Here is a 23,064-nt window from a genome sequence, read left to right as displayed (position 1 = left end):
AATTGGCCTACCTTCATCTTCCTCGTGAACAAGCATATTTCAGTCTTCTCTGGGTTAACATTAAGACCTCTGGGTCTAGCCCAGTCATATGCCATATGCAAGACTCTTTCGGCCTTTCTGCATAGCTCGTTTTGATCCTTATCTCTTAGAAGATTTATAACATCGTCTGCGTAGCAGACGGGTTTAAATCCCTCCTCAGTCAGCATCCGTAATAGGTCATTTATAGTGGTCACCCATAGGAGTGGCTATGAAATGCCCCCCTGCGGCGTGCCCTTAGCCACTTCCTCCCTTATATTTAGGCCATGTGACACACAATTTATCCACCTGTTTCTAGATGGCTTCTCCAGTCTCTAAGGACCGGTTCCACCCGGTACTGGTCTAAGGATTGGATCAATGTGTCGGTCCGCTCATTGTTAAAAGCCCCCTCGGTGTCAATGCATACCGCCAGTGTGTACGTTTTGGCATCGAAGGATTTTTCTATTTTATGCAGGGCAGTCTCCACCGACCTTCCCTTGTCATAGTCATGCTGTTTGTATTTGAGCATTTCGCTGGATGTCCTTCTCTTCATCATGGTGTCCATAATACGTTCCATTGTTTTGAGTAGAAAGGACGTAAGTCTTACGGGTCTGTAGGCCTTTGGAGTCGCATAATTTGTCTTGCCGGGCTTGGTTATAAACACCACCCTTGCCTTCTGCCAGGCTTTCGGAGTATATGCAAGTCCTAGGCACGCTGTGAAATTTTTAGCCAGACGAGGCGCCAAATAGTCTGCCTCCTTCTGTAGTAACGCCCGAAATATTCCATCAGGTTCGGGTAACTTAAATGGTTTGAAGCTCCTCAAGGATTCATTCACTATAAATTCCGTAATTATAAACCTTCGATCAACCCCATTATTCCAAGATTCCGATGTCTCCTTGAGTCCCTTAGTATCCCGTAGAAAATGGGTTTTCATCAAAAGCCTCAACATGTCCTCCGTTGTCTCTGCTCTCACTCCCATGTCGTTTACAAAAGTTTCGGTTTGCACATGGGTTTTTGGAAGAACCTTTTTTATCTTGGCGTCGTCATTAACGCTATCGACCTGTTCGCAGAAAAGCTTCCAGGAGTCATGTTTTGCCGCTCTGGTATTCTTATTGTATTCCTTGAGCCGTGTGTAATACACACCCCAATAAACTTCCGTCTTTTTACGACGTGCGTACCTCTTTCCCAATATTGCGAATCTCCCCGGTCATCCAGGGGTTTTCTTGGGCTGATTTCCTTTCCCGGAGGCCACCGTAGCGCAGAGGTTAGCATGTCCACCTATGACGCTGAACGCCTGGGTTTGAATCCTCGCGAGACCATCAGAAGAAATTGTCAACGGTGGTTTTCCCCTCCTAATGCTGGCAACATTTGTGAGGTACTATGCCATGTAAAACTTCTCTCCAAAGAGATGTCGCACGCCGTTCGGACTCGGCTATAAAAAAGGAGGCCCCTTATCATTAAGCTTATACTTGAATCGGACTGCACTCATTGAAATGTGAGAAGTTTGCCCCTGTTCCTTAGTGGAATGTTCATGGGCAAAATTTGCATTTTGATTTCCTTTGCCGAAGAGGACAACCATCTTCGAAGGACCCCACCAGTGCAGTCGTAATCCAGTTGACATTTTCGTCAATATCTTACATATGTATATATGTTTTCCTAGCCAGCCGTTACAGCTCCGTCGTGGTTGGCTTTGTAGGAGACTCGAAAGGCAGATAAAGCGATGCCAGGTATGCTCCACCATCTCCCTGTCTCACCACTGTTGCATCCGACATTAAGAACTCTGGGGAAAATATATTGGGTTGTCCAAAAAGTAATTGCGGATTTTTTAAAAGAAAGTAAATGCATTTTTAATGAAGCTTAGAATGAACTTTAATCAAATATACTTTTTTACACTTTTTTTCTAAAGCAAGCTAAAAGTAACAGCTGATAACTGACAGAAGAAATAATGCAATTACAGAGTCACAAGCTGTGGAAAAATTTGTCAACGCCGACTATATAAAAAATCCGCAATTACTTTTTGGGCGACCCAATATAACCCAAATTTTTATGGCAACCAGTGTTAGCATAGAATAATTGGTAGTCGATATTCAGTTCAGTCCAGAAACTTGGTTCCGGGTCGTCCATGGCTCCTGGATTAAGGCAATATGAATCTTGTCCTTGCTGATTTGCTCCATCAGAGCGTGTGTAGCAGTCTTGCTCTGGTGAAGGTTTATCTGGATAACCTCAATCATTGGTCCTCCAGTAAATGGGCATCTTGGGAGTAGGTGACGATCTCATCGTCTGCTCCCTGTTCATTAGACTGAATTGACTTTTCTGTCACGGCTCTGCCTGATGTCATTGTTTTAGGATTTTTACCTAGTCTAGTCTTTCGACTCTTTATAAAGTCTGTGATGGTTCCATCGGCGGGTCCCTGTTCGTTAAGCTGTATTGGGTTTCCATTCCCTGTACTGCCTGATGTTTCAATACTAGGATCTTGGCCTATCTTAGCTTTCCAAATCTTAAGTAAATTGGCTTCTTGGGTTCGATGGGTTACATTGAGACTCCTGTCGCCACGCTGTCGATTGTTTCAATATTAGGATCCAATTAAAGTAAGTTAAGTAAAGTACAGAAGTGCCTTTCAACTAAGTGCATTTTTGTACGTTATTATTAGAATCCAAGTTGGTGCGTTCCCAAGATTCGGCCCAGTCGATATTAGCTCATTTGCACTTGTTTTAAAATATTTTTTTTAATATATTGGGTTTTTCATATAGTCGGCGTTGACGAATTTTTTCAACGGCTTGTGACTCTGTAATTGCATTCTTTCTACTGTCAGTTATCAGCTGTTACTTTAAGCTTGCTTAAGAAAAAAAGTGTAAAAAAAGTATATTTGATTAAAGTTCATTCTAAGTTTTATTAAAAATTCATTTACTTTCTTTTAAAAAATACGCAATTACTTTTTGGGCAACCCAATATATTTTGTTCTTATATAAGAATAAGTATTATGCATATTTGTGTTGGATATGTTCTAAAAATTGGGATTTTGTTACTGATTTCAATGTAATAACCATGTTCAAAGTTAAGAGATCTCTATATATTTGTATTTTATTATACATGCTTAGAGGTTTTAAAGGGTAAAATAATTTCAACACATGCAACAACGTATGGAATAAATTCAACAACTATTTTAGCCATAAAAAACATACTTAACTTTAGATAACAACACTGATATCTAGGTAGGCTATAAATATGCACAGAGTTAACAATGAATAAAGAAAATACCAACACACACAGACAAAATGAAAAGTTTCTATTCCAAACTTTCGATTTTAAGAACAAGTTTCTATTTAAGATTTTTTAGAATATCTCTTTTTCACACATTATTATTTTTTCATTTGGCCAAAAGAAGGTAAAAATAACAAATAAAATGAAAAATAAAAAATAGGTACATAATGAGGAATAATTAAAGAAAACCACATCTTCTTTTTTCTGCTAACTAGAAAAGTCGAAGAACAGAACGAAAATTAAAGTTTCTCTTATTTTTTTTTTGTTCAGTTACTTTTTTTTTGATTTGCTACATTTCAAGTTTCAAGCCTTACCTCTGTCTAAATGTTTTAACGTGTTTTGGTTTTGTTATAGTTTTTCTTAGCAAAAATGTTCATTAAAAGTTACTTTTAATTTGTGTTGGATTTTTTTTTTTTAGTAGTTTTAGAGTGGGGTTTTGGTTTTATTTTTACGGATTACTACATAACACGTTTTTTGTTGTTTGTTTTTTTTTTTTCTTTTGTTTTTTTTTTATATTTTTCTTTTAAAAATTTCGATTGGCTCTACACAGACACACACACACACACAAAATGTACAGGAAGTTTAAGTTTTAGTTGATATGTAGATAGGACGACTACTGCTAAGGTGAATGTATGCGTGAGTATCTATGTATGTTGGGGTTAGAGTTTCTGTTTTGTAATTGTAGTTGTTGGCAGAGTTAAAGTAATTAGTTGTAGTAGTATTAGTAATCGTATGTGGTCGACAGAGTAGTTGTGAAAGTAACTGTAATGCTAGTTGTTGTGGTGGTAGTAGTAAACACTTTTTTTTCTACATTTTTTTGTATTGTTTTGATTTTGTTGGGAGATGTAAGATCCCCATCATGGATTTGGTTTTTTCCGATTTTCGATTTCGGATTGTTTTATATATATATTTTTTTTTTTTGTTTTTTTGAGAGAGAGTGATGTTTGTTTGAAATGCAAAAGAAAAATGGAAAGAAATGTTTTAATTAATTACTTTTCTGTTTCAACAACAATAATAGAGTAGTAGTAGTAGTAGTAGTATTAAGGTAGTATTAATCATAAGAGAGTATTAAGTCTTAATTGCTTAAGTAGTGTGGTTAGTTAATTAATCAATTATAAGTTTTAATTATTTTTGTTTTTTTTTTCTTAATTTGTAATTGAAAAAAAGCATTCAAAAGAAATAACAACATGATACTTTCAGTGGCATCAAATTGAATCATTATTAGTACTATATACGAGTATAGGTTTAATAACTATATAGTTATGGAAAATTTACTACACAACATTTTTATCGGGTAAGGATTGAATTTTAATTGTATGCAAATAAAACGAATTTTGTTTCACTAAAACTAAAAATTAACTTAATAACCGAAAAATTAAATTGTGTAAAAATCGGAGTGAGACCGATTTTATTTTAAGTAGCCTCTTGTCCTCCTGGTGACCTCTCAGTGACCTCCCCAAAAATGTGTTTTATATAGTTACAGTCTGCTAGTCTTGTAATGTTGTCCGTCTATGAAAATCGCTTCAACGAATTAAACTACAGAGAAAAAAAGACGCAAAAAAAATTTTTTAATTAAAAACTTAATTGAAATAAAATCGTTTTTAATTAAAAAAATCCTGATTCAATCATAAAATTTTTCAATTACAGTTGTGATTAAAATGTCATTTTCAATAAAAACCAGTAAGGAAAGGCAAAAGTCGGGCAGTGCCGACTTTATAATACCTCACACCTACCTACACTATGAGTACAACGTATATCTAATTCTGAACCAATTTGATGAACCTCGGCGGAAGTTTTCAAATGGGCTATTAAACAATCTGTATCAAATTTCGAGCAACTATGTTCAAACTATTGGGTTGCCCAAAAAGTAATTGCGGATTTTTTAAAAGAAAGTAAATGCATTTTTAATAAAACTTAGATTGAACTTTAATCAAATATACTTTTTTACACTTTTTTTCTAAAGCAAGCTAAAAGTGACAGGTGATAACTGACAGAAGAAAGAATGCAATTACAGAGTCACAAGCTGTGAAAAAATTTGTAGACGCCGACTATATGAAAAATCCGCAATTACTTTTTGGGCAACCCAATATAATATCTACGGTTGACAAATGGCAACATTATTGCAAATTACCCAAAATCTATATCTAAATCTGAACGGATTTCCTTGAAAATCTCCAATAATATTTGGAGTGATTAGAAAATCCTTCCTGCCAAATTTCGAGAGAATCGGTTTACGAGCACTTTATTGCAATATTTCTCACAATCGGACGAACATATATAGGAGCTATATTTAAATCTTAACCGATTTCGACCAAACTTTACAGATTTGTGGTAGTTGTCGAGGATGGCATTGAAAAGATTATTCAATAAATGCGCTTGCTGTAGCTCATAGATCGCAAATCTGACTTTATATATATATATATATATATATATATATATATATATATATATATATATATATATATATATATATATATATATATATATATATATATATATATATATATATATATATATATATAAATGAGAGCTATATTTAAATTTGAACCGATTTCTATGAAATTCCCCATTAGTGTCGAGAGAAAATCCTTCCTGCCAGATTTTAAGAGAATTGGGTAATAAATGAGCAACTTATTGCAATATTAGTCCGAATCGGACGAACATATATATGGGAGCTATATTCAAATCTGAACCGATTTTTTCGAATTTCAATAGGCTTCGTCTCATGGCCAAAAAATATGCATGTCCCAAATTTTAATCCGTTCGGAAGAATATTGCGACCTGTAGTTTATACACAAATTAACATGGACAGACGGACATAGCTAAATAGAATACTAATGCTGTCTACATTTGTTAGGTATCCTGCCGTGTTAAAACTTCTCTAGTAGCATGGGACGGTTTAATTTCGTCAGCATAGGCAGCAGCATATGATCTCTTGTGAGTAATATGCTATGCCTAAAAGATGACACGATAGACTGTGTCAATTTCCTTCTTTCTTGCGGAACAAATGTTTCTCCTCTTACCTTTTCTTCTGGAAGAAAGCATACCCGATGATTGGAACCTCAGCATACCATGTCCGGGTGTCAGTTTAGACAACCCTGCTGGTTGTCGAGAGGAAATTCCGAGACATAATTAACTCAGCAGCCGCTTGCTTTATACCAGCCGGTCGAATACCCCAAGTGTGGCCCAATTTCCCGGCACGGGCGAACGTGATGGGATTCGTTGCACGGACCCCACTAACCCCAAATTCAGTGAGCTGAATCTGAAAATGATCATGGTAGTTAATGAATATAGGCGGAATTTATGGTTGGAACTGTTGGAGCAATGTTACTTAGGTACCGGTTTACCTCTAGAACCCCGGTAAACGGAACGACAGGACTTCAGTCACTTTTGGCGACGGATCTGTGACTGATCGGAAGAGGTGCGTCATGTTGTTCAATCGTCAATTTATTGAGCATCTCGAGAGTGACAGGGCTAGGAGAAAGCCATTCGTCGTATCCGTGGTCTTCGAGCCAATGGAAAGCCATTACAATTTGCTGTGGGCGAAGTTACGAATGTCATCCGTGGCGCCAAATCAACCAAGTCACTGGGCGCCGATAGAATCTCTACATTAAAGCTGAAGAATCTGGATCAACCTGGAGTGGAATACCTCACAACTGTCCTCAACCTGTCTTTGAACACTCTTATAGTACCCGGTGTCTGGAAAATGGGCAGAATATGCCGCTACTGAAGCCTGAAAAGGACCCGAGTTTGGGGGAGTCGTTCAGACAGATCTCCCTTCTCTCACCAGTAGCCAAGACGTTTGAGGGACTACTCCTCCCGAGACTCGTTGGAGAATTTTCATTTGCCGAGCATCAGCATGGATTTCGAAGACTGCATAGCACGAAAACTGCTTTGCATGCGATCACCGCATACATTTACAGTGTCTTCAATCAGCCCAGACCGATGGCACTAGACCTATCAAAAGCATTCAACACGGTCAGGATTGATGCTAAACTATTTGAGGACCAGCCTGGCTGAAACGCTGGGTCGCACATTATCTGTGTGGTCGTCAGTCATTTGTGGAATTCAGGGATAAGAAATCGAAATAGGGAGTTCCCCAAGGCGTGTGATATCTCCGGAACCGTTTCACCTTTACTTTCCTCCAATGTGGTCCTACGAGCATGACTGCCTCCCATTGAACCTGAAAAAATTGACATCCTCCTGCAAACCAGAGTAGTTCTGGCTCAATTACGATCCCACAGATGCAGCCGCCTCAATTCTTTCTGAGCAAAGATTGATGCCAGCGTGCTGGATGTATGTCCCGATTGCGACCAGGGACTACATGACCCACGTCACCTGTTTCCCTGCACAGCCATACCCACTCGAAAGATAGAACACAACACACTGTTTTGAACACCAGTTTTGAATTAAGGCGAATATTAATACTACAGATATTTCTTTGGATTACGCAAGCAGTTTAGAAACAAGGGCACTTCTCGACCGATGAGGATTACACTGCAGAAGACACTGATACTACCCGTGTTGTCATATAGTCCTGAGGCATAGGTACTTGTAAAAGCAGGCGAGGCAGTATTTTCAGTGTTTGAGGGAAATATTCTTTGTAAAATTTATGGACCATTTTGCATTGAGGGAGTGTATCGGCGTTGTATGAACCACGAGCTGTATGAGCTGGTTGTCAGAATAAATGAAGATGCTCCATCGAAGGAGTCTTTTGAAGTTGATCAATGTGATACACGCAAACCGGGACGACCAAAGCTCTGATGGATAAATCAAGTGGTGAAAAAGATTTAGGTTGATTGGTGCTAGAGATTTAAAAAGGAGCGCAGAATATGGAGAACTTTATTAAGTTCGGATAATGGGACATCTGGAAATCGGTCTATAGAATAGCTATATCCAAACACGGTCCGACATAAACCGTAGTAGCGAAGTATGTATTGCTTTACTTTCTTTAATTGGCTATGGCAGCATATTTGTTCCACTAGCTGAACGTAGAATAGCGGTCCAAGCGCCTCGATCGTCTCCCACCACGGGAGATGTGTATATATGACAGCTATTTGCAAAACTAGACCAATATATATTCTGGATCGTCTCGTCATTCTGATTCGTTCTAGCCATGTGCATCTGTCCATCTGTCTGTCGAAATCACGATAGCGGTTGAACGCGCTAGCCGGTTGAAATTTTGCACAGATGCTTCATATTGATGTAGGTCGTTGGGGATTGCAAAAGGGCCATATCGGTTCAGATTTGGATATAGCTCCCATATGAACTGGTCTCCCGATTTGGCTTCTTGAGGCCCTGGAAGCCGCAATTTTTGTCCGATTTGTCTTAAGTTTTGTACATGGTGTTTTGTTACGACTTCCAATAACTGTGCTAAGTACCGTCGAAATCGGTCTATAGCCTGAGACAGCTCCCATGTAAACCAATCTCTCGATTTGTCTTCATGAGCCGCTGGAAGCCGCAAATTTTGTCCGATTTGACTGTATTTTGCATATAGCGTTCTCTTAGGGTTTAAATCTGTCTATAACCTGATATAGCTCCCATGTAAAGCGATCTCCCGATTTAACTTCTTGAGCCCCTGGAAGCCTCATATTTGTCCAAATTGGCTGAAATTTTGCACATATCGTCCACTTATGACTTCCAATAACTGTGCTAAGTAGGGTCTAAATCGGTCTATAACCTGATGTAGCTCCCATATAAACCGATCTCCCTATTGGATCTCCGGAAGCCGTAATTTTTGAACAATTCGGCTGAAATTGCACGTGGTGTTCTGTTACGGCTTCCAACACTTGCGCCAAGTACGGTTAGAATCGATCTATATCCTGGTATAGCTCCCATATGAACCGATCTTCCGATTTGACTTCTTGAGACCCTGTAAGCCGCAATTTTTGCCCGATTTAGTTACAATTTTGCACATCCGTGTTCATTTCCAACAACTGTGTGAGGTATCCTGCCATGTTAAACTTCTCTACCAAGTGGTGTCGCTATGCGGCACGCCGTTCGAAATCGTCATAAAAATCAGGCCCCTTATCATTGAGCTTAAACAGTAATCGGACTGCAATCATTGATATGAGAGAAGTATCAAGTTCTTCCTCATCATATGAAAAAACTAATCGCTAATATTTGTGTTCTTAGGTGCCCAATATCTCTCATGGGGATATCGGTTTATAAGACCTTTAACATCCTATTGGCCAATTTAGATCATACATAACAAGGACACTGGAATTCATTACAATACCATCAAAATATCTCAGCCCACTAATATCAATTTGGAGTATGTGCACTTAACTTTACTTGTTCAAAAGTAATCTTACTTTCGACAGCAAGAGGCACGAATTATGTTGATCGATCAAGACTGTCAAGACATTCATATTAAGGTTTTAAAGGTTAAATAGGAAGTTTGAATACCCCCATCCTATGGTGGAGGGTATAAAATCAAGACCAGTTAGATCTCATACTGCATGCCAGGCCGATGTGAATGTAAATGGCACAGTATACACTACACAAGATCATTTGTGGTGTTTCAAAAAAGTAATCATGAAAAACTTGGGTTTTCCACTGTGAATTGCGAACATAGTACCGGCCTTTTGTCATATAATCCTCATAGTACCGGCCTTTGACCACATAACCCACATGACATTCGGGATTTCTGTAGTTAAACTTGTTCAAACACATTCGTCACAGCTTGCAGTCGTTTATTCTGCACTTTCATTTATTCTAATCAGCTGCCTTAGATAAAGGATAAAGTTAAAGGGGTTAGCTGAGCATCTGTACAAAATGGCACTACAGGCAATAGAATGAGCTTCAAAAAGGTCAGTGTAGGATTACAACAATTGGTAAACATGTCTGAAATCATGGACAACTGCATAATGCAGCGACCCTGTGCATGTCTTATTGAACAGAGAATGGGTGCTCCCAATGACTAATTCACAACAAAACCCCTGTATCCATTACTCACATATTGATGTCTGGGAAAACATGGCTTTAAGAGACCAATAGGTCTTAGCTGGCTTCTACAAAGCATTACATACAAGGTAAAACGAATTGCTTTTGTGTAGGAAATGGAATGAGAAGCTACTGTTTGCTCATTCTTTCTGACTTTTTCTTTATTTTTAATTTAAGTCTTATAGGAGCTACTTTAGTATTTGTAAAAAGTGTTTTTTTTTTTTTTAGATAAACAAATTGAATCCTTATCTGTTGTGTAGTGTAACAAACTGAAATCGAAAGCAATCCAACAAAGTTCAACTACAACAAAACTCAAAACTCAAAAACCAAATGTAAAAACCAAACTTAGAAAGTATTTTGCATTGTAGTATGAGGTTGAACTTCTTTACAACAACAACAATGGTTTATGATCAGTTCGAATAGAAACTTATTTAGGGGGATAGAAGTATAAGTGGAAGGCAGGAAGTTAGTAAGATCAGAGAAAGACAAAATCAACATTAATAAACAGCTTCACTTTATTATAATGGTTTTTTTTATTGCTTTCTTAGACATTTTTTTTTTCTCAGACTAATTTCCACAAAAAATATATATAAGACATACAACAATATTTAGTTGATCAAAAATACATCAAAGTTTTAGTAAACATCAATTTTTATGATTAATTAATTATCGTATTAGCTTTGGGTCTCACAATTATAAAAAAAAATCATAACATTTCTAAATTTAGTTTTCCAAATAAAAACTTAAGGAAAGGGGGGAAAAACCAGAGAAAAGAGACCTTGAAAGGTTGCAAAGAAAACTTACTGGAAGAGCCTCCGCCAGCGCCCGGTGGCGGATATGAGAACCAAAATTGATGTGCCAGTTTGGTAGGCCCTGTTGGGCTTTCTGAAATGAGAAAAGAGGAGGGTAAATCAGTAAAATAATAAAAACAAGTTGTTTGAATGACTTTTTCGAATAGAAAGTCATTAGTTATAGAAAAACGCCACCTCCAAAATTTCAGGCAAATCGAATAATAATTGCGCACTCCAGAGGCTCAAAATGTCAAACTGGGAGATCGGTTTATATGACAGCTATAACAGGTTATATATCGATTTAGACCACATATGCAAAATTTCAACCAAATTGGATAAGAATTGCTCCCTTTGGAAGCCAAAGAAGTCTAATCGGGAGATCGTTTCATATGGCGGCTATATCAGGATATAGACTGATTTAGACCATACTTGACACAGTGGTTAAAAGTCAAAATAAAACACTTCATGCAAAATTTCGGCCAAATCGGATTAGTATTGCGCCAGTTTATACGGGAACCATATTAGGTTATGGATCGATTGCGACCATACTTGGCACATCTGTTAAATGTAGTAAAATACGTCCTTCTTTACTTCAATTGGCTATGACAGACCATTTGTTCAACTAGCCGAATGAAGAATAGCGTTGCAAGCGCCTCGATCTTCCGCGCTGTTGTATTTTGATGCGTGTAGCTATGCTATCGTTGTCATGCAGCTCATACCGCTCGTGGTTCATACGGCACCTATATTTTCCATTAACGCAAACTGGTCCAAATATTCTGCAATAAATCTTACTCTCAAATACTTCACGCACTGCCTCATCTGCTTTCACAAGTACCCATGCCTCATTACCATATAACAACACGGGTAGTATCAGTGTCTTGTATAATGTAATCTTCGTCTGCCAAGAGGTGGCCTTGTTTCTAAACTACTTACTTAATCCAAAGTAGCATCTGTTTGCCAGTATTATTCTTCGCTTAATCTCAAAACTGGTGTCATTCGTATCGGTTACGTCGGTGCCGAGGTAGATAAAGTTACTGACTATCTCAAAGTTGTGGTTCCCAACTTTCTTCATTTTCTTTATCTGCTCGGTTGTACAAGGCGTTTTGGGAGCTCAAACCATCCATTCGTCTTATCTCCATTTATTGCCAACCCCATTTTCACTGAATCTCTTTCGATGCTTTCAAAGGCTGCAGTTACTACTTCCGGTGACCGACCTATGATGTCGATGTCGTCGCCATAGGCGAGTAGCATGTGTTCTCTTGTGATTAGTGTGCCATATTTATTCACATCTGCATCTCGTAAATCTTCTCCAGCAGTATATTAAAAAGATCACACGATAGGCTGTCTCCTTGTCTGAAATCTCGTTTGGTATTAAATGGTTCGGAGAGATTCTTTGAGGAACGCGTATCAGCAAGTGTCATCCTGCAGAGTCTTATTAATTTTGCAAGGATACCAAACTCAGACATGGCTTGAAATACCTTTGAACGTAAAGGAGTATGGAAGGCGGGTTTGTAGTCAACAAAGAAATGGTAGGTGTTGATTTGTCCTTCTCGGGTCTTTTCCAGGGACATAGTATGCTGAGGTTCCAATCATCGGTTATGCGTTCTTCTAGATTTCGGAGATAAGCTTATGCATACGCCTTATCAGCGTGTCGCCTCCTGTCTTAAATAGTTCAGCGGGTAACCCGTTGGCTCCTGTTGCCTTGTTGTTCTTTAGTCGGGTCACTGCTACTTGGACCTCATTCTGACTAAGAGGTAAACATTCTATACCATCATCATTGATTGGTTCTGCGGTGTCCTCTTCGCCGCCAACATCGGACACTAGCAGTTGGGTAAAATGTTCTTTCCATATCCTCAGCCTGTTATCTGTGTCAGTTACCAGATTTCCTTTTTTGTCTCTGCAGGAGGATGTGCCTGCACCAAAGCCTTCGGTTTGATGTTTAATTCTTTGGTAGAATTTCCGGACTTCATCTTGACTCCTTCACATCTCAATTCGCTCACACTCACGTCTTTCCATTTCCTTTTTCTTTCTGCGTTTCTTCCCTCTCTTTTTCTCCCAATACCTATCCTTCATCTGGCGCGTTGCTACTGATTGCTGGGTGGCTTAGTATGCCGCATTATAGGCTTCAGTAGCATCTCGGCACTCTTGGTCGTACCATGGGTTTCTTGGAGGAGGCTTCCGGTACCCAAGTACGGATTTCGCGGCATTTTCCATGGAGTGGGCAATAGTTTGCTACTGCGCCATTATATCATCGGAACAAGAAGTGCTTTCATCAAGCAGTTAGGTCAGTCGAGTGGAGTATGCCGCTGCCATCTGTTGTATTTGCAGCTCTTCAATGTCCAGCTTCCGTGCAGTGTCAGATCGTACTTTCCTCACCATGTTCAAACGGGTTTGCTGCAACAAGGTAATGATCCGAATCTATATTCGCTCCACGGATCGATCGTACATCTAACACGCTGGATGAATGCCTTCCATTTATCACAACGTGATCGATTTGGTTTCTCGTATTTAGATCGGGTGACAGCCATGTGGCTTTGTGAATATTTTTATGTTGAAATCTGGTGCTGCTAACCACCAAGTTTATTCCGCGGCGATATCTATTAGCCTCAACCCAGTATCGGACGTTATCTCGTGGAGGCTAAACTTTCCGACTGTTGGACCAAAGATGTCTTTCTTCCCTGTTTTCGCATTAAAATCTCCCAGAAGGATTTTAATATCATGGGCGGGGCAACGGTCATATTCTCTCTCTAGGCGCTCGTAGAAAATATCCTTGGTCTGCTCGTCTTTGTCTTCCGTCGGGGCATGGTCACAAATAAGGCTGATGTTGAAGAATTTGGCTTTTATGCGGATTGTGGCTAGCCTCTCATCCACCGGAGTAAAGCTGGAGACAAGGTGTTTCAGTCTCCGACTAACCACAAATCCACAGCCAAATGCATGCCTCGTGTTATGGCAGCTATAGTATAGTTCGTCACCGTTTGGTGTTGTAGTGACGCCATTCCCAGTCCATCGCACTTCCTGTAAGGCGGTAATATCTGCCTTGTACTTCTCTAATACATCCGTCAGCGCGTATACTGCATCTTCTCTATAAAGAGTGCGGACATTCCAGGTGCAGATCCGCAAATCATGGTCCTTTTTTCGTTTGCGTGGGTCGTCAACGTTGGGGGGGTCTGTTTTTACTATGCCTTTGTTTCTCATAGTAGTTCTCAGTTTTCCGGGGGCGGGTTACTGGCCCAGCGCCCCAACCGCATAAGTTTTGTATGATTGCACACGTATCCCTCGTTGTGGCAAGCCGCTTGCTCCAAGATCCGACGCCCGCCACCAGCCGCCACTAACTTGAAAACAGACGCTGATGCTGTCCATTGTTTATAAGAAGGCGCCAATAACTCGCCTTGTCATCTCGAGTATCATTGGCACTCAGTATTTAATTAAGAGCCAGTGCCACCTGACTCCTCACTGAGACTCTCCTCTCGAAAATCGCTGACTGCGCGCGGCCGCATTTGCAGCTACTCCGTATAAAAACGGAGCTTTCCACCATCCGCAACCTGTGGACGCGCCCGGTAGCTTTCAGCTAAGCTTCCCGTGATAACGATGGGCACCACACAAGTCGGAGCTCAAAGTTCCAGCCTGTCTGGTGCTCATAGTTATCCCGTATCGGCCGGGATATATTAGATTCAGATATAGCTCTCATAAATATTTTTCGCCCGATTTTCACTTCCAGAGCCACTGCAAGCGCATTTATTGACCAATCTTTGCAAAATTTTATACAACGCTTTCCTCGACGACTTCCACAATGTCTATCGGTTCAGATTTAGATATAGCTGTCATATATGTATATCGCCCGATTTTCAAGAGCCACAGCAAGAGCATTTTTTTGACCAATCATGGCAAAACTTTGCACAACTCATTTCTCGACGAGTACCACATTATCAAATTTTGGGTAATTTGCAATAATGTTGTCATTTGTGAACCGCAGTGATTACAGTTTGAACATATTTGCTCGAAATGTGATACGGATTGTTTAATTACCCATTTGAAAACAACCGTCGAGGTCCATCAAAATTGGTTTAGAATTAGACATAGCTCCCACTTTGTACCTATGGGGTAGGTGTAAGGTATTATAATGTCGGCACCGCCCGACTTTTGCCTTTCCTTACTGGCTTTAATATCATATTCGTATTCTACTACCGAATACTTTCCATTTGAGTTCCATATTATCATTATCGTCTAATATACCCATTTGGGACGGTTTTGGGCTTGGTCAGCCCTCTTGGTAATTGCATCCAATTTTCAATTTTCGGTAATCATACTCGTTCTCTACTCTGGAATACCTTTCATTGGAGTTTCATATTGTCACGGTACTTTTTGGGCAATTTCCTACTCCCGAATTCCTGTCAACTCTGACATTGTCCCAAAGGCCCAGTTTGATTTTAGGCGGTACTTTTGAGATGTTTTTGGGCTTGGGGAGGCTTCCTTGGAACTTGTACTCAATTTTTAATATCATATTCATACTCTATTGTACTCTCGAATACTTTGCATTTGATTTCCATATTGTCCCGATCGGCCCACTTTGGTTTTGGGGCTGGGGCGGCCCCCAAGTACCTGGGACTCAATTTTTAATATCATATTCGTATTCTTCTTCCAAATACCTTTCATTTGAGTCCCATATTATTCCGATCGGGAAAGTTGGTACTTGGACGGTTTTTTTATGGTAGCGCCTGGGGCAGCCCCCTAGATACTTGTATCCAATTTTTAATATCGTATCCTACTCTCGAATACCTTCAACTGGAGTCTCTAACGGTTCACTTTTAATTTTGGGCGGCACTAAGGGGGCGGTTTTGGGCTAAGTGCATTGATCCAATTTCTTGGCATCCTATTCGTATTCTACTCCCTAATACCTCACATTTGAGTCCCATATTGTCCCAAAGGTCCACTTTGATTTTCGGCGGTACTTTACGGGCGATTTTTAGCCTGAGGCGGTCCAAAGTACCAATTTTCCCGATCGGAAAAAAAATTTGAATTCCATATTGTCCCAAAGGTCCACTTTGATTTTCGGCGGTACTTTTGGAGCGATTTTTGGCCTGAGGCGGTCCCTTAGGTATTTGGACCCAATTTTAATATCATATTCGAACTCTACTCCTTCCCCACAAAGTATATATAGTCTTGATCGTCATGACATTTTTAGTCGAACTAGCCATGTCCTTCCGTCCGTCCGTCTGTCTGTCGAAAGCACGCTAATTTTCGAAGGAGTAAAGCTAACCGCTTGAATTTTGCACAAATACTTCTTATAAGTGTAGGTCGGTTGGGATTGTAAATGGGCTATATCGGTCCACGTTTTGATATAGCTGCCATATAAACCGATCTGTGATCTTGACTTCTTGAGCCGCTAGAGGGCACAATTCTTATCCAATTTGGCTGAAATTTTGTAAAGGGTGATTTTTTTGAGGTTAGGATTTTCATGCATTAGTATTTGACAGATCACGTGGGATTTCAGACATGGTGTCAAAGAGAAAGATGCTCAGTATGCTTTGACATTTCATCATGAATAGACTTACTAACGAGCAACGCTTGCAAATCATTGAATTTTATTACCAAAATCAGTGTTCGGTTCGAAATGTGTTCATTCACCGTAACGTTGCGTCCAACAGCATCTTTGAAAAAATACGGTCCAATGATTCCACCAGCGTACAAACCACACCAAACAGTGCATTTTTCGGGATGCATGGGCAGTTCTTGAACGGCTTCTGGTTGCTCTTCACTCCAAATGCGGCAATTTTGCTTATTTACGTAGCCATTCAACCAGAAATGAGCCTCATCGCTGAACAAAATTTGTCAAAATTTGAACACATTTCGAACCGAACACTGATTTTGGTAATAAAATTCAATGATTTGCAAGCGTTGCTCGTTAGTAAGTCTATTCATGATGAAATGTCAAAGCATACTGAGCATCTTTCTCTTTGACACCATGTCTGAAATCCCACGTGATCTGTCAAATACTAATGCATGAAAATCCTAACCTCAAAAAAATCACCCTTTATAAGGTAGTTTATTATGACTTTTAACAACTGTGCTAAGAATAGTTTAAATCGGTCCAAAATCTGACATAGCTGCCATATAAACCGATCTGGGGTTTTGACTTTTTGAGCCGCTAGAGGGCGCAAGTATTATCCGATTTGGCTGAAATTTTGCATGAGGTGTTTTGTTATGACTTTAAACAACTGTACCAAGAATAGTCCGTATCGGTCCATAACCTGATATAGCTGTCATATAAACCGATCTGGGGTCTTGACTTTTTGAGCCTCTACAGGAAGCAATTCCTATCCGATTTGGCTGAAATTTTGCATGAGGAGTTTTGTTATGATTTCCAACAACTGTGCTAAGAATAGTTCAAATCGATCCATAATCTAATATAGCTGCCATATAAACCGATCTGGGGTTTTGACTTTTTGAGCCGCTAGAGGACGCAATTATTATCCGATTTGGCTGAAATTTTGCATGACGTGTTTTGTTATGACTTTAAACAACTGTGCCAAATATGGTTCAAATCGGTCCATAACCTGATATAGCTGTCATATAAACCGATCTGGGGTCTTGACTTTTTGAGCCTCTATAGGGCGCAAGTATTATCCGATTTGGCTGAAATTTTGTACAACGGCTTCTCACATGATCTTTAACATACGTATCGAATATGGCATGAATCAGGTTATAGTCTAATACAGCTCCCCTATAAACCGATCTCCTCATTTTACTTCTTCAGCCCCTTAAGTGCGCAATTCTTACTATATTTTTTTTTTAATTTTTTTAATTTGGTTAATGCTATTTCTTCAGGTAATGATTCAGGTAAAATTAGCTTTTTATTAAAATTTTTATTTTAATTGAAATGTAATTTTCAATTAATTTTTTTTAGCAAGAAAAACCTACGCTCTTGGCACTTTTAAGGCTTTTAAGCCTTTTGGTATCATTTCAGTTACTTTTCTGATAATTTATTACCATTCTTGCCCTTCACATTAAAAGACCATAAAAGTTTTGTGTTCTAAATAGACATCTAATAAGTTTTTAATTAATTTCTACACGAATTCCATTTCCTTTTTGTTTTCAGTTCAGTTGAAAATTTTGCGACCGTATTGTTATTTTCCCACTTTCCAAACAATTAAGCAAAATAATTATTTTCGTTTATTTGTTGGTTTTTTCTTTTTTGTTTTCATTCTCCATCTTCTTTATCAGCTAACGAAGGAACAACAATAACAACACCTCCATACACACATGCAGAGGCTGCCTTCGGTTTGTCTAACTACAAGACATAAATGTTTGTAGTTTGTTGTTGTTCGTGCTCATTTTCATTTGTTGGCAGGTTGGCGTTTTGTTATTGTTGTTTTTGGACGTCTTTTCCATCCGTTTGGTTAGACTTCCAAAATATCATCATCATCACCATCACCATCAACGTCGTCGTCGTTGTCGTCGTTCAGCGTGAAATGGTTTTCTGGCTCACTGCCAAATGATGTGAGAAAAATTCAAAGTGTATCCAATTTGGTTTGAAATTTTGTTTTCCGTTTTTCAGTTTTTTTTTTTTTTTTTTTTTGTTAAACGTAAAATGCATTACATTTAGCTAAGCACTTTGTTGATATTGACAGTGAAGTCGTTTTTTGTTTTTTTTTTTTTGGCTACTATTCGAAATACACAACAAGGGGGGCAACTGAGGTATCCATTACAGAAGAGATATTTTCACATAGGATTACTTTTCAAATTTTTCATGATATGCCAAATTCACATTTGATGGATTAGTTTTCGAATGAACATTTCAAAATATTTGTGCTCTACAGAATTTTTGGTTTTCGATGAATGCGAATGGAGGCAGTAAGAAGGAGCAGAAAACAAGCAATACCATTGATAAAAAAATTTAAAAAAATCCTAAAAAAATAAATTTTTATATAAAACAACTTAAAAATAAATTCTTAAAGATACAAATATGGATAAGATTTTATATGGGATAAAATTCGCATCTTGTGCTAAAACATTTTGTAAAGATTTTCCTTAAAATAAACTTTTTTTGTTCTATAGAAATTAAAAAAAATTCACAATTTTTTCTATGGATGCAAAAAAATAATAAATTTTTGTGTAAATATAAAATTTTGACAAAACCTGCTATAAAAAAAAAAAATTTGAAAAAAAAATACTATGGAAATACAATTTCAATATAAAAAAATTTTGCCCCTGAACATTCCACTGAGGAACAGGGGCAAACTTCTCACATATCAATGAGTGCAGTCCAATTCAAGTTTAAGCTCAATAAGAAGGGGCCTCCTTTTTATAGCCGAGTCCGAACGGCGTGCCGCAGTGCGACACCTCTTTTGGAAAGAAGTTTTACATGGCATAGTACCTCACAAATGTTGGAATGGAAAACCACCGCTAAAAATCTTTTCTGATGGTCTCGCCAGGATTTGAACCCAGGCGTTCAGCGTCAAAGGCGGACATGCTAACCTCTGCGCTACGGTGGCTTATATATAAATCAATTTGTGTTTGTCGGTTTGTTCCGTATAGTCTCAAAAACGGCTGAAACCATTACCTTGAAATTTTCACAGATTGTGTAGGTTGGTCTGGAAGAAACATAGGCTATATAATTTTTTGATATCGGAAGGAGGCGGACCCTCCCCTTACCCCAAAAGTACTACCCAAAAATAAAAGTGGATCGATCGGGACAATATGGGATTCAAATGAAAGGTATTCAAAAGTAGAGTGTGAATTTCATAATGAAAGTTGGGTCCCAGTACCTGGGGGCCGCTCCAGCCCCAAAACCCTCTAAAATGGGTTTATTTGACGATCATGACAATATGCCACTGAAATGAAAGGTATTCGGGAGTAGATGACTAATATGGTCAGGAACTAGGAATAGGCTTCATAATTTATTGATAACGGAAGGGGGCGAACTCTCCCCCGTTACCCCAAAAGCACCACCCAAAATCAAAAATGGACCGATAAGGACAACATGGGTATGAAATGAAAAGTATGCGGGAATATATAACGAAGCTGGCATACAAATTCATGTCGAAATATAGGGGGTCACCCCAATCACGGATATATGGGACTCGGTTTTTTTGTTCCGTATAGACTGAAAAACGGCAAAACCGATTTTCTCGAAATTTTCGCATATTGTGTTGGTTGGTCTGAAAGGAGACATAGGCTATATAATTTTTAGGTATCGGAAGGGGGACGGACCTTCCCCCTTATGCCAAAAACACAACCCAAAATCAAAAGTGGACCGATCGGGGCAATATAGGTATTAAATGAAAGGTATTGGAGAGTAGAATACGAATATGGTATTAAAAGTTGAGTCTAAGTACCCATCGGGCCGCACCAACCCCAAAACTCCTCTAAACAGACATATTGAACGTTCATTTCAATATGGGGCGCAAATGGAAGGTATTCGGGAGTAGATTCCGAATCAAACATACAAAATCAGATCGATGTATAGGGGGTCACGTCACCCTTCAAAAACGCTATTAAACCCATTATAACTATATGATAATTGGCTAAACCGATTTTCTTAAAATTTTCATAGATTGTGAACGTTTGACAGGAAGAAAACAAAGGCTGCATAATTTTTAGATAGCGGGTGGAGGCGGACCCTCCCCCTTACCCCAAAAACACCCCCTTTTTCCGAAAGTGGCCCGATGGGCACAATAAGGGTATCAAATGAAAGGTATTGGAGACTCAAATGAAAGGTATTAGGGATATGGTATTAGAGGTTATGAATATGGCATTAAAATTTGCATTCAAATGGGTTATTTGACCCATTATGACAATGTGGAACTCAAAAGAAAGGTATTTGAGAGTAGAAAACTAATTTTATATCCAACTTTAGAGCCAAATATTTTGGGGTACGCCTTAAAGCACCCCATGAACTGAGTTTCGTTGGGAATAAAGAACGAACTTGATATCCGGTGGCCGCCGGATATCAAGTTCGGTGGTGTCGGTGGCCGCCCTCCAAACGGTTCATATCTACCGGTGATGGCAATATGGGGCTCAAATGGGGTGCCCTTCCTCCCCTAATGAAAACATTACCCTATGGAAGAACATTACCACCAGGAACCGAGAAGGGACAAATTCTCACACATCAATGAGTGCTTTCCGATTCAAGTTTCAACTCAATGATAAAAAAAATGCAAATTTTGCCCATGAACATTCCACTAAGGAACAGGGGCAAACTTCTCACATATCAATGGGTGCAGTCCGATTCAAGTTTAAGCTCAATGATAAGGGGCCTCCTTTTTATAGCCGAGTCCGAACGGCGTGCCGCAATGCGACACCTCTTTGGAGAGAAGTTTTACATGGCATAGTACCTCACAAATGTTGCCAGCATTAGGAGGGGAAAACCACCGCTGAAAATTTTTTCTGATACCATCTCCAGGATTCGAACCCAGGCGTTCAGCGTCAGAGGCGCACATGCTAACCTCTGCGCTACCTTTTTTTTTAATAAATTTGAGGTGGATAGGGGACATATGGGACGCCTGGGTTCGAATCCTGGCGAGACCATCAGAAAAATTTTCCACGGTCGTTTTCCCCTCTTAATGCTGGCAACATTTGTGAGGTACAATGCCATGTAAAACTTCTCTCCGAAGAGGTATCTCACTGCGGCACGCCGCTATATTTAAATCTGGACCGACTTTTACCCAAATCAATAGTGTTTGTCTATGAGCCAAAAAAGTGACATGTGCAAAATTTCGTGACGATTGGACAACAAATAGGACCTGTACCTTGTTTAAAAGGATACATGGACTCACAGACGGACATGGCTAAATCCAATCAGAAAGTGATTTTGAGTCGATCGGTATACTTATCAATGGGTCTAGCTCTTCTCCTTCCTAGCGTTGCAAACAAATGCAGATACTTGTAATACCCTGTACCACAGTGGTGGTGTAGGGTATAATGAAAGAGTTGATTACGAATCTGGTATATTCATTTGAGACAGAGTCTGGGACCGATCCACCCACCCAATACGCTTCAATAAGACGTCTATGACAAAAGAGTTCGAATCTAATGTTGATATAGGGATTCAAGTATCTGGATCACGTCCTGCCGTTCGGTCGGACATGTAGATTTCGACATTAAAGCACTCAAATAAATTGTTTTTGGGTCTTAGCGTAGGGACGAACAAGCCTCTCCTTCAATAAACACCAAACTGTCCTGGAGGACGACCGAGAATATATTGTATTCAAATGAAAGAACGTGTCAGAGGGCAATACATGATACATGGCACCAATCCGATACATGGGGTCCACCTCACCCCCAAAAACACCCCTATACGGGACATATTTGACTATAGTAATATAAGGCTCAAACGAAAGAAAATGGGAGAAGAGCACAAATATGATATCAACATTGGTGCAAGGCCGTACCAGCACCACCAAACACAATTTTTTCGTGGCCGTGTCAGTATAGGGCTCAGATAAAATAAGAGACTAAAAGAAGGCGCAGCGGTGCGGGCCCTGTCCTGTAGGCTGAACCGATTATTTTGAAATTTTCACAGATTATGTAGGTTGAAACATAGGCTGTATCATTTTTTGATATACCCCAAAAATAAAAGTTCTACAGATCGGGACAGTATGGGACTCAAATGAAAGGTATTTAGGAGTAGAGTACGAATTTCATAATCAAAATTGGGTCGAAGTAATAGGGGGCCGCCCCAATTACAAATCCCCCTTAAATAGGTTTATTGGACGATCATGACATGGGATTCGAATGAAATTAATTCGGGAGTAGATTGCAGATGTTGGCAGGAGGAGGAACAGGCTTTATAATTTGTTGATTTCGGAAGGGGGAGGACCCCTCTCCCCCCTCCTGGGTCCAAGTACCCATGAAGTCGCCCTAACCCCATAATTCCTCCAAGCAGACATATTGAACGTTCATATCAATATGATGCTCAAATGAACGGTATTCGGGTGTAGATTACGAATCTGTCACACAAAATCAGATTGAAGTATAGAGGGTCACACCAACCTCCCGAAAACTTCCCAAATGGGAATATTAACCAATTATGACTATGTAGGAATTGGTTTGT

At 39.3% G+C, this 23,064-nt stretch overlaps 1 protein-coding gene across 1 annotated transcript in view; it reads right to left on the bottom strand.

Moving 5' to 3' along the window:
* LOC106086336 (zinc finger CCCH domain-containing protein 13) overlaps positions 1-23,064 on the bottom strand; it is a 336,942-nt gene that overhangs the window by 298,960 nt on the left and 14,918 nt on the right. The window contains exon 2 of the mRNA XM_059367516.1: positions 11,026-11,106. Coding sequence (XP_059223499.1) covers positions 11,026-11,106 — 81 coding nt within the window. The remainder of the gene's footprint in view (positions 1-11,025; positions 11,107-23,064) is intronic.

The sequence above is a fragment of the Stomoxys calcitrans genome, chromosome 4, assembly GCF_963082655.1.
Source record: "Stomoxys calcitrans chromosome 4, idStoCalc2.1, whole genome shotgun sequence".
NCBI classification, from domain to species: domain Eukaryota; kingdom Metazoa; phylum Arthropoda; class Insecta; order Diptera; family Muscidae; genus Stomoxys; species Stomoxys calcitrans.
This window is presented reverse-complemented; position numbering and strand designations above follow the sequence as displayed.